Consider the following 12,759-nt stretch of genomic DNA (forward strand, 5'->3'; position numbering starts at 1 on the left):
CCTACCGGTCTGAGGCCTGTGGGTTGGGGACCCCTGTTCTACAGCATGTTCCAGGTTTTTGTTTTTACACTTTCTCCATAACGCTGCATTCTTATGAGCTAGAATTTGGGCTGTGGCTTACGCATCTCTGTTCCCAGGACTAGGCATGCAGTTGATGCTCCCTGGGAATATGGGAGTGAGCTAGTGAAGCCCACATCCTGCTTTACTGTGTGAACACAAAATGCCACAGTCCTTCTTCCTGTCCACCAGAGGGTGCTGAGCAAAGAATATGCCCTTTTGAAAAGTTAAAGCCATCAGATACTTGCAGGGCAGTATGAACTGTGAGGACTTAAGATAAAACAGGATTACTTATTTCCATCTTTAAAGTTAAATTAAACCATTAGTCCAAGCCAGTGATGACTTCCTTGAGCCCTGAGAATAGCTGTATAGATCTGGCAATGTTCCTAATCTTTCATAAGTGAAAATCTCAGATTGTTTCTGCACTTTGGTGGCTCCCACAGTTAGATGCATTTCCAACTGGAACTGACTTTTTTTAACAAACAAATTAGTTCTTTGGGTTCATATTCTGCTCATTCAGTTGTGTGAAATTTACACATAACAGTTGAAATATTTTATTCTAAGTTATCTGTTAAGAATCCAGTAAACCTCAATCAGAAAAATATAAGCCAAACCCGAAAAATCTAATCAATTGTAATTTCACTTGAGGATCCTAAATATATTGTGAAGACAGCCTACTTTGTTCCCATTGAAAGGAAAGCATGAAGACTTTCTTTTCTTCCTTTCTTTTAAGCTTTTAAAAAATATGCATTCCAGTTACTTTAGACCACGCAAGGACCTCTACTTTCTAATTCTTGTAAAACTATTTTCCATGTGGAACATTTGTCATATACCATGCACTGCTTTGCCTTGCCATATAATCCAGTAGGTGATATGTTCAGGGAAATTAGGATCCATGTTTCAATCTCACCTTCCTTTCTGAGACCTCAGCCCAGTGCTATATAATTAGGAGGTGCTCAATAAATACATGCTGATGATTGAATGCATCACGAGATCTTTATGTGAGGACTCTTTGGACCTCTTGTAGCCTCCATCTATTCCTCTCTCAGTCCCTGTGCCTTCACTCAGCATGCTTCACAGCCAGATTCCTAGTATGATGAGGCCTCACCCCTTTCCAGAGCTCCCTTGCTGCTACCTCCTCTGTAGTATAGAGTTGGCCCTACACTGCTGCTTCAAGAGTTGCCTTCTTCCCAAATTGTCCACAGGACACCAAGCTTTATTGCTCTCTGCTTCTGTTGAAGCAGAAAGGTAAACTTTTCTGATAAAGTCACTTTAAGTGTTTAACAAGTTATTTAATTGTGCATACCTGTACATCTAATTTCTCAGGGCAAAGCAAAGCTGATAAGATATTTTCCAGATTCCTTAATTACCTTTTCCATTTCCCCCCCACTTTCTAGCAGGTTTTCTACTGGCTAGATCACAAAGCAACCAAGATTGTGTTGATTAGTTATTGGGAAGTTGGAGAAATTGATCTTAGTTCAAGTCAACATTTTTGGAATACCTATTGTGTACCAAAACCATAGGTGTTATGGAAAATTCAAAAGTGAACAGGTAAAAAAGCTTGTGTTCTGGGGGAAGGAAGGGCAAACATATGCCCAGGTAATTATAGTGTTGGTTGAATACGGTAAGTACATAATAATAGAAGTATGAAGAGACTGCTTTATAAGAAAGACAAGAGGTGGGGGGTGGGGAGGGGTTGGGGTGGGATGAATTGGGAGATTGGGATTGCCATTTATACATTACTAATAAGAAAAAAAATCAAATTGTACACTTTAAATATATGCAGTTTATTGTATGTCAATTATATCTCAATAAAAGTTCTAAAAAAAAAAAAGATGAGGGAAGTAGGTTTAGAGTTAAACTATCAGGGAGGTCTTCATGAGGGACTTGGCCTTGAAGGAGGAAGGCAGAAAGAGCACTGTGGTTGTAGCTTTATTCATTTGTTTTCAAATTATTATTCTAGTAAAATTCTCTATAAAGACCCTCTTTCCCTTACAAAAAGGCAAGTTAGAAGACTACTAGGTAATTACCACACTTTTATTTACTAGGTAATTGATATGTTGGTTGTTTTTTCATTAATAATGACCTTACCTTCTTGTATTAGTTTCTGGATATAACCTTTTAAATTAGTATCATGCATTAAGTGTGGTAAACATGTTTGGTAAAAAATTAGGTAATAATAAAGGATGGCTAGCTTCTCTAGGCTATGCACTTCTTCTAATGCAATTTAAGATATGCTTTATCTTATCCATACTTTTTAGGCAGCCTGGATTTTAAAAGCACGAGCACTAACTGAAATGGTATACATAGATGAAATTGATGTAGATCAGGAAGGAATTGCAGAAATGATACTGGATGAAAATGCTATTGCTCAAGTTCCACGTAAGTATTGGTTTTTCAGTTAAGCAAATGAAATGCCATTAGGTGGAGGAATATTCTCTATATACTTTTTTATAAGAAAAATAAGACATGTATGAAACACATGTATACATGAAAAAATATCACCTCAAGCAAATGGTCTCTATTCTGCCTTTTAGTACACAGGCACAATTTAGTTATATTATCTTAAATAAGGCATGAGATTGATGTATACTATTAGAAGCTATAGTATGCATTTTAAAATATTTTATGAAAATGCATTCTATCTGAACTGTTTATCTAATATATCAAAAGATTGTTTATCTGAGAGTCTAAACACAGGAAGCATCCAAACAACAGAAGTATTCTAAAAGGATTGTTAAAAAAATGATAATTTGAAAGCATCACTTCATTGCAATAATTGTAGATGATTTGCTCTAACACATGGTGTGAGATGATGGAGTGATCTGCTAGGCAGTGAAAGCCCATCAGGATTGTCACGGTGGTCTAGTCCCAGCTTGCAGGTCTGCTGGTGTGAATGGTATTGGATGATTACCATGACATGTGGTGTCTTGCTGGTAATTTATTAGTTGTGACAGTTATCAGTCATTTATATATGTTTGGAAGGTAATAGTTGTTTAATGCTTCAATGGAAATTGAGGGAAAAAATACATATATTTTATGTTAAAATGCCTTGTTTCCCTATCATTTTGCTCTTTTGGAGTTAAAATATCTAAATTCTAGATTTTGGGGGTAAATGATCTTTTATTGGGAGAAGTTTGTGTGAAAAATAAACTATGCATATAGAACTGTCATTTTGATGTGTGGGAGGTTTGGAGCCTGCCTATCTTGAGTCTGAATGCTGGCTCTACTAACAGGTTGACCTGTTTACTTAAATCTCTAAGCCTTTGCTAAATGGGTTAGTTCTACCTACCTTACAGAATTAGTGTGAAGATTAAATGTGATAACCAAAGTAACACGATAGGTACTCAATAAATATTAATCTCAAACTCTTTTTGCTAGATACATTTCCTATTATCAATGTCTTTTTCACCAGGCCAGCACATCTGTGAAATTTACGTTAGCAGACAGTTTTTATAGATTAATGAATAATATATAAATTGAATTTGCTGTCTCGTCTCATAGGTCCTGGGACATCTTTGAAACTCCCTGGAACTAATCAGACAGGAGGGCCTAGTCCGGCTGTCAGGTGTGTTCAGTGTACTCCTGTTTCATTCCCTCTGCCACTAAATATTGACCAGGCTGTATGAGAATCTGCCTTTGTCAATCTTCTTTGTATTTTAACAATTTACAATCTTCACAGGCCACTCACTCAAGCTGGAAGACCCATTACAGGTTTCCTTAGACCCAGCACACAAAGTGGAAGGCCAGGCACTATGGAACAGGCCATCAGAACACCCAGAACTGCCTACACGGCTCGCCCTATCACCAGCTCATCCGGAAGATTCGTCAGGCTGGGAACGGTAAATTCTGTCAACGTTACCATAGCCTTGTATGACCAAAGTAATGTATGTTATGATACATCATATTTCACTATTTTTAAAAAATTATTTATTTATTTATTTACTTTATTTATTGGCTGCTTTGGGTCTTCATTGCTGCGCCCAGGCTTTCTGTAGTTGCAGAGAGCAGGGGCTACTCTTCATTGCAGTGCACAGGCTTCTTAATGCAGTGGCTTCTCTTATTGCAGAGCATGGGCTCTAGGTGCGCAGGCTTCAGTAGTTGCAGCACGTGGGCTCAGTAGTTGTGGCTCACGGGCTCTAGAGGGCAGGCTCAGTGGTTGTGGCGCATGGGCTTAGTTGCTCTGCGGCATGTGGGATCTTCCTGGACCAGGCCTCAAACCCATGTCCCCTGCATTGGCAGGCAGATTCTTAACCACTGCACCACCAGGGAAGCCCCATATTTCAGTATTTTATAGTAGAGAATTACATGGAAGATTTTTGAAGGTGATTCTTTTTACTTGTGTTGGCTTTATAACTTTTACACATTAAACTCAATTTTCTCTTTTAAGAGAAAGTTTCAGATTTCTTGTTCTATCATTTTTCCCCATAGGCTTCCATGCTTACAAGTCCTGATGGACCTTTTATAAATTTATCAAGACTGAATTTAACAAAATATGCCCAGAAACCTAAATTGGCAAAGGTATGTACTTAAAATTATTTTATGTCATGAAGTAATATTAGAAGTATTATCATAACATTGCAGGAAATGGATAAAAATTTTTGAAGAAAAGACCTTGTCTTGATTGAAATGGAAATATGTATCCTAATATCTAAAATTTCTCTTAGTATTCAGTTAAGAAAAGTCAATCAGAAATAAAGCATATATACCATTATAATAGGAAATTCTTTTTCTCCTAATAAAGAACAGCAGCTTATAACAAAGAAAGTAGATACGCAGCACCATCTTCAGTTAATGATGTTTAGGAGATCATCTGTATGTGTGTGTATTTTTCTTTTTCAGCTTGGACTCTTCTCAGAAAAATAATTTTCTATCCTTGTAGGATTTTAAAATATTTTATTTTATTATTTTATTTTTTAAAGCTCTTTATTGGAATATAACTGCTTTACACTGTTGTGCCAGTTTCTGCTGTACAACAAAGTGAATCAGCTGTATTTATACATATATCCCCATAACCCCTCCCTCCCGCGACTCCCTCCCACACTCCCTATCCCAGCCCTCTAAGTCATCACCCATCATCAAGTTGATCTCACTGTGCTATGCAGCAGCTTCCCACTAGCTATCTCGTTTACATTTGGCAGTGTATGTATGTCAATGCTACTCTCCTTGTAGGATTTTAGAACTGTTAAAAACAAGATAAAAAAATGTTCTCTTTCTAATTAGTAATTAATCAGCCATCTCAATAAGGATTACTTAAGCCAGACAGCAGCAAGCCAACTACACTAGTAATTCTAACTATTAAATGCTCCTTTAAATTAAAGAGAATGTGGGAGTGAGAGAAAGAGTGATAGAGAGGGAGTGAGAGAAAGGAGGATGTTCATGACCTTTCCAGGATAGAAAAGGTTGGAGGTGAGCATGGAATAATTCAGAGCCAGGAGCAGTTAGCTTCTGGAAACTGCTGTAAGCCTAGCTCAGGTGTTTAGCTGTAATCTCTGTGATTCTGTGCGTGAGTGCTAAGCTTGTTCCTATTATCGGTTCTACTGGTGTTTAACGTATTTACTAAATATTAAACGCTCTTGGGAAAATGAATAAGACACCAGCCATACAGACTTGAAATTTAAATCAGAAAAAGGAATGCCGGCTGCTAAATAGGGAGTCAGACTATGATAATGCCAATGATGTTTTTCTTAATTTCTTATTTGATAGCAGTCCAGTCCGCTTCATTTAGCAGAATCATAAAGTTTTACTTATTTCCCTTTCCTTTATGAGGGATATCTGATTCCTTATCTTTTTAGGCCATTTATTTGAGGTGGCTGAATGGCTACTTAATACCATTGCTGTTTTCTAACCAGCGAGTATAGTCAATGGAGACATTTTCCTCAATTAAATTAGGATGCTTCCGGGACAGACCGGGACAGGTCGATGTAACTAGATTTAGACTGAATTAGATTTTGCACTTATTTAGTGCGTTGTAGAAATAATGCCAGGTTTCTCTGTCTTTGGTTTCCAACTTGCCTTGACTTATCAGGACTCATTTTTGAATATTGGCATATTGCTTGGGGTGGCTGGTGACTCCTTGACACTGTCTTGGGTGTCGTAACATCGTTTTCATGGCAGTGGTAACACCAACTGCACTCATAACTTTTTTTTTTTTTTAATAACAGAACAAACAGAGGATTAGGAATAGTTTCTTAAAGAGGGCTTTATCCTGATTTCTTTTTTCGGTGGCCTCCAAGTTGTCTCTGTTAATAACCTTGATATCTTCCAGGGGTGCTAGCCTCTTTGCAAGTGTAAAATAATGGTATTATGGACAAACATCATACCACCAAGAAGTAGTCCAGTAAAGGCTTATTTATCCAGATGAGTTGGGTCAGTATTAGAATAATGGTTCTCATCCCTGGCTGCACATAGAGGCATCTGCATATTAAGGAAAAACACCCCACTTTATAGTTAAGATCTACTCTGTTTCAGAAAGAACTTACAGATTTTCCCATGTCTAAAGTGTCATTATTAATATCGTAATCACTGTATAGTACATGCAGTTTTATGACAGTCCTAAAATTGGTCTTTTCATTTGTCCTTTCTGATAAAATAAGTATGTGTAATACGAAGAAAATTGTTGAATTATTTGAGCTTTCCAGTTCATATTCGGTAAAAACAAGAATCAATTATAAGTAGCCCAGTTTTAAAATGAGTGATTGTAACAAATGGTGGATAGACCCTTTGCTTATAAATCCCAGGCACTTTAGAGTACTTTGTTATTTTGGTTCAATCCAGCTCCTGTCAAAATGGCCTTTGAGTTTTGACATAACAATCTAGCACCTTTATTAAAATAAAATCTAATGTATTTTTTGCATTTTTTTCTTTACAGGCTTTGTTTGAGTATATCTTTCATCATGAAAATGATGTTAAGACTGTAAGTGATTTTTCTGACTTCGGGGATTTAGATTCAGAAATGTTCTATTTCTTACCTTATAAACAAGTGGAATTATGAAGATTGGAGAATTACTGATACTTTCAAATCCACTGTCAGTTTAAATAGGAAACTTTGTATAACTCTAGAAGTAGTAAGACTTGTGTCTGAGCCATAGAGTAGTAGATCTCCCCTAAAGGGCAAGATACAGATGATTGAGCATCCTGCATAGTATGTTTGTGTTAAAGTTTAGTTTTTATGCTAATGGTCAACATTGTTGATCCGTTGTCTCCTGTGGTGCATATAGTGGTTACAGGTTTAATAATACATGTATTTCCGGTCTCCTTGTAGTGTTCCCCATCTCCCCGCTTTAACATTTTGTGATAGAAAATTTCAAACATGTGCAAGTAGAGAGTATAATGAGCCTGTTATCAACCATCACCCAGCTTCCACAAAAATCAGTAATCAAAAATCAGTAATCAGTAATCAATAATCAATCATCAATCAATAATCAATCAATCAATCTAGCATTTTAACAGAGAATTTTAAGGTTATATGCATATGACTTCTCCATTAGTGTCATTTTTCACATGCTAATATGCAAATGAGCAGTAACTTCACAAATCTTGTCAAATCAAATGTAGTTAATTCTACAGTGTCTAATGATAGTATTTTCTGTCATTTTCTTATTCAAGGAAACAACTTTATATATTAAGTATTTAGGAAGACAAAAGCATTTTTCTCAATTGTATTTTCTGTGTGTCAACCATTATGCTATGTACTAGGAAAACTAATAAAAATACAATATTTTTTCCTGCCTCTACAAGCCATGCGATGTGGCTGAGGAAATAAAGTTGACATAATGAAACAGTTGAAAATGTAATTGCCATATTATGAAATTGTTACCCAATATCGGGGCAAAAATTGGGGTAGTATTAGTAAAGATCCGTAAAATCAGTAGGATTTTTTGGAAAGGGGGAGAAAAATGTAAAAGAAGACTAAAAACATGAACAGGGTATGGAATGAGAAATAAATTAGCTGTATTCTCAAGAATGGGGGCATCAAAGAGATATTTTTAAAGAAAGAAGTGACAGACCGTGAGGCTGGATTTGTATGGGAGACAAAGGAGAGACACAGGTCAAACCTGCCTCCTAAAAGTGCTGTAAGAATGATTGTTTTACTGACAGAAATGGGATTATTAGGGAAGAAAGTCAGTTTGTAAAGAAGCTGAATGATTCACTTGAAGGCATTTTTAGTTTGAAATTGTGAAAGGCTATCCAAGTGGAGATGCCACTGCATGTATTGGAAGCTGTGGCACTAAAATGTAGGGTGGCCCTGGGCCAGATACACAGAGTATGGGAATTATCAATAATGAAGTGACAGTGGATGCGGTCACATCGAGAAAAGAGAAAACTAAGGTTGGGGCAACTGAGAAACCATGCGCATTTCTGCATATAAAAGTCAGCGCATGCCATTTTCACTTAATATAAAGCTGGTCGGGAGTTTCAGGGTGACATATAAAGTCATATACTTACACTGTCATTAAAAAGAAACGTTCAAATACCATCCCATTTCATAAATGAGTAAATGTTTGTAATAACTAGCGTATCATAAAGCTACATCTTCACTTTTTGAAGATTAATTCATTTATTGCAGAGATGTTTATTCTTTCATCCAACATATTTTGAGCCACTACAGTGTACCAGGCACTGTTCCAGGACCTGAGATTACAGAGTGAAGCAAGCAGACAAAAATCTCTGCTCTTTTGGAGATTATATTCTGGTTGGGCAAGGAATAGAGACAATTAGCAAACTTAAAAATCTATAAAATGTCATGGGATAAGTAGTATAAAAATAAAGCAGGAAGACCAGGTCAGGGAATAGATAATGATATGGGGGAAGATGTTACTTTGGATGGAGTGGGAGGTGGTCAGTGAAGTCCACTCTGAAAAGACATTTAAACAGAGACCTGAATGAAAGGGGACAAACTGTATGGTCAGGTGGAGGAAGAGCATGTAAATCAGAGAGACTTTAATAGCAAAGGCCCTGAGTATTAGCATTCTTGAATCCTTTAAGGAACATTGAGGAGGCCAGTGTGGCTAGAGTGAGGTCTGTGAGGGGGGAGAGTTGTAGGCGATGGATTCAGAAAGTTGACAGATCACATGCTGTTTATAGGTCATGGTGATGTTGTCTTTATTAATAGATTCATCTCAAAGATGTTCTACATCTTGGCATATACATAATGTTGTTGAGGAATAGGAACTACATTGAAAAAAATAGAAATTGTTTTATGGAAAACTGTATTTCTGCCTTTGGGTTCTTAAAAGCTCCCTTCCTCTTCTTGGGGCAATATTGGTAATATTGACAAAACTGAAGTGGCGTGTGGGTTGGTGATCCTGGGATCTTTATTTCCATATGCTCTTTAATTTTGTCTTGCTGAAGTTGTCGCAACTCTAACAATAGCGAAAGGATGACTTTTTTTAAACTTTAGTGGTTTGAGCACTATTACTTAGGAAAGTCACTGGGATGCCCAGTTGAACATATTCACATTGTATTGTTTAGATCTGCCAAGATTCCCTGTTCTTACAGACTTTTATAAACTTATGTATTTTATTTATGACCTTGGTCTTTACTAATAGCTAGATATTGGATTGATTAAATTATTCAAAGATCCTTAAATATAAGTATATAGTCATTTATTTAAAAAAACTGGGAAAGACTTTAAAGAAATATAGCTCTTCTGTCACCTCTTTAAAATTTTAAAATGTTAATAGCTTTCAATAATTATCTTATTACTCTGACAGTTTGGTTCTTAAGTTATTTTCAACGTAAATCAGAAATAAAGAATAGAATTAATTCAGTCAACAAATAATTCTCTAGGGCCTCTTAACAGCACAGTGACATTCCAGAACAACAGGGATGTGTAAGAAGTGGGTGCTTGTCCTCAGGGAATTTAGGGTCCATTTGAAATAGTTACAAGTGGGTTTGTCTAGTGCAGCCCCAGTCTTCGAATGAAGAATGTTCATTAATATGTAACTTTTTTTTTTGCCATTTTCATTCTACATCAGTAATTCATATTAATTTCCTTAGTTAGTTTAGACAAACATGTGGGTCCTACATAGGGATCATATCTGAAAGCAAAATCAGCAGCCTGTAATAAGCACTAAATCTAATCCTGGAAAATTAGAATATGTAGAAAAAGTGTATAATGACATCTTTTTCTGAAAAATAGAAAGTCTGTTATATTAAACATGAAAGTGACTCTGATCTGTTCGCTGAAACAAGTCTCTTAGCAGATTAAGCTAAAATGAATATATTCAGATATTTACAACGCACTCCTGAACTGAGCTCTTGAAATATGCTTTTCTGGTATTTCCAGAGATAATGATAATTGAAAGTATACTTTTTTCTTCATTTTTCACTTCCATTTTTACCTCTGGCTTGGGGGAAAAAAAGAAAAATAAGCACATGAACGTAGTGTGTGGCTTGTTTTTAATTTCCATAGCTTTCAAGTAGAGGTGTTGATTTTTCAATTCCATTAGAACCTCAGCATGGTGATACCATTCCTTTATAAATAGTTTGCATATTTAGAAGTCTCCCCTGGAGCGAGGGAAGATGGGGAACACAAGGAGAGTTATTAATTTTGCAACTGGAGATTCAAGGAACTCTTCTGGCATTCATTTCAGAAAAGAATTAATATTAAGAAATGGATAATAATATAGGATGCATTCTGAGATAACAGAGCTGAAAATCTTAGAGTTACTTTAACTGAGCTGTCAGATATCATGATGATGTTAACAATGACTAGAATAAGTTTTTCAACCTTAAGAGAAAGAATAAGTATTACAAAAAAATCAGAATTCTTTTTTTTTTATGCTTTTTTTTTTTTTTTTTTTAACTATGCTGCATGGCTCGTAAGATCTTAGTTCCCTGACCAGGGACTGAACCTGTGCCCTTGGCAGTGAAAGCACTGAGTCCTAACCACTGGACCGCCAGGGAATTCCCAAATCAGAATTCTTTTTAAACTAATAAGCTGGATTTTATTTCACCAAATCTTTACATGAGCTTCAAATATCTGTGAGCTTTAAATTTGTATAAAGATTGATTTGCTTCTCTCTTTGTCCAAATGCTTTCCACTTTTTTGGTGTAGAATCCTAATTCCTAGTTAGAGATCTCTTGTCTGAACTTGAATAATCACTAGAAGGAACAAACTAGAAGACATTAAACAGAAAGGGATAAACACATGTAAAATACAAAAGCAGTTAAGCAGATCTTTTTCAGTCTGCAGCAAGGGGAAAAGCTGACCTTTAGAATTACTGGAATGTAAGGTGATGTCAGAATAATGGAACGATGGTTATTAAAGATGGCAATTACCCAAGTACCCCAGCTCCTTTCACTCTTCTTCATGACCCTGTTTTCAAACCTAACCTTTTTCTATCTCTGTACTTGATCTTTCTCTATTTCTTTACATCTGTCTTTAAAGTAGGGCCTACAGTTAGGCCTGCCTAACACAGTAAAGTCTTGATTGCCACTGGGTTTGGAGGCGTTTTGGAGGGGAGAGGGTAAAAACATAGGATTTTTTTTAATATCAGTTTTGTACCTTGTATATTAAAATTGTATTCAAATAGACTGTACATCTGCTTCCCTTTGACCCGTGTTTACTTCTCATCTGCTGTCAGCCCTCTGGTCTGGAACTGATTATTTAGGGAAAATTGGTGGGGCCATCTGGAGACATGAGCAACTCGAGTTTCTATCTGATTTCTAATGCCTGTTTTGATTGATGCTAATTATATGCTTTATTTCATCATTTATTGTTTCTGTTTACTGTTAGAAAAGAAAATCCTAATCTAAAATGAAGTGTTTTTCACAGGCTTTGGATTTGGCTGCCCTTTCCACAGAGCATTCTCAGTACAAAGACTGGTGGTGGAAAGTGCAGATTGGAAAATGTTACTACAGGTAAAAGTTTATTTGTAAAAGGCTTAGAAGCAGCAACATATTTTAGAGTCTGAAATCTGGTAACCTTTTCTGGGGGATAGATTTCCTCATGAAGAAATGAGAACTGTGTCTTTGGCTTGCTTGAGAAGGCATTTACTTAGCAATCACATGATGGCACTAAGAACTGACACCTTTACAATAGTAAAATTTTAGAGCTGGGAAGGGGAAACTTTGAGACCATCAGGTCCAACACTCCTTTTCAGATGAGGAAGCTGGGGCCAGAGAGAGGCTGTGATTTACATCAGGAGCTAGTTAGTAACACACCTGGGACTAGAATTGAGTCTGCTGGTTCTCACTCCACTCCTCTTGGCTCTTGAGTCTTTATTTCTACTGATGCCTCACGTCTGTAAAGTGCTTTACAGTTAAGAGGTAATTTGTCCACACATTACATTATCTCACTCAAATCTTATAGAATTTTGGAGGTAGTTGCTATTATTAGCCCTTTGTCCAGATGAGAGAAGTTGAGTCTCAGAAAGATAAAGTGATTTTCCCAAATTCATGTAGCTAGTATGTGGCAGGATGAGAATTTGAGCTCAGCTTTCTAATGCCAGTTCCTTTACTATTTGCACAATCCCATAGTGTTTCTCTAGGATCTAAATATTCTTACGCTAATTCACTGCAGAAAGGTAATTTTGGACCATTATAACATAAAATTCTTATGAATATAATTTCTGAAGACAAGCTTGAGATCTTGAGCTTCTAAGCAAAACTCTCAGAAATCTATAATAATAAAAGAAAAGCACAGCTTGAATTCCTTCTTTCATCCATATAAAATGGTGTTTAAATGAGTGTATT

At 36.3% G+C, this 12,759-nt stretch overlaps 1 protein-coding gene across 1 annotated transcript in view; it reads left to right on the forward strand.

The window, feature by feature from the left end:
- TTC8 (tetratricopeptide repeat domain 8) overlaps window positions 1–12,759 on the forward strand; it is a 60,278-nt gene that overhangs the window by 14,660 nt on the left and 32,859 nt on the right. The window contains exons 2-7 of the mRNA XM_057732195.1: window positions 2,319–2,439; window positions 3,562–3,625; window positions 3,740–3,899; window positions 4,489–4,578; window positions 6,929–6,973; window positions 11,840–11,925. Of these exons, the coding sequence (XP_057588178.1) occupies window positions 2,319–2,439; window positions 3,562–3,625; window positions 3,740–3,899; window positions 4,489–4,578; window positions 6,929–6,973; window positions 11,840–11,925 (566 nt within the window). The remainder of the gene's footprint in view (window positions 1–2,318; window positions 2,440–3,561; window positions 3,626–3,739; window positions 3,900–4,488; window positions 4,579–6,928; window positions 6,974–11,839; window positions 11,926–12,759) is intronic.

The sequence above is a fragment of the Hippopotamus amphibius genome, chromosome 4 (assembly GCF_030028045.1).
Source record: "Hippopotamus amphibius kiboko isolate mHipAmp2 chromosome 4, mHipAmp2.hap2, whole genome shotgun sequence".
NCBI classification, from domain to species: domain Eukaryota; kingdom Metazoa; phylum Chordata; class Mammalia; order Artiodactyla; family Hippopotamidae; genus Hippopotamus; species Hippopotamus amphibius.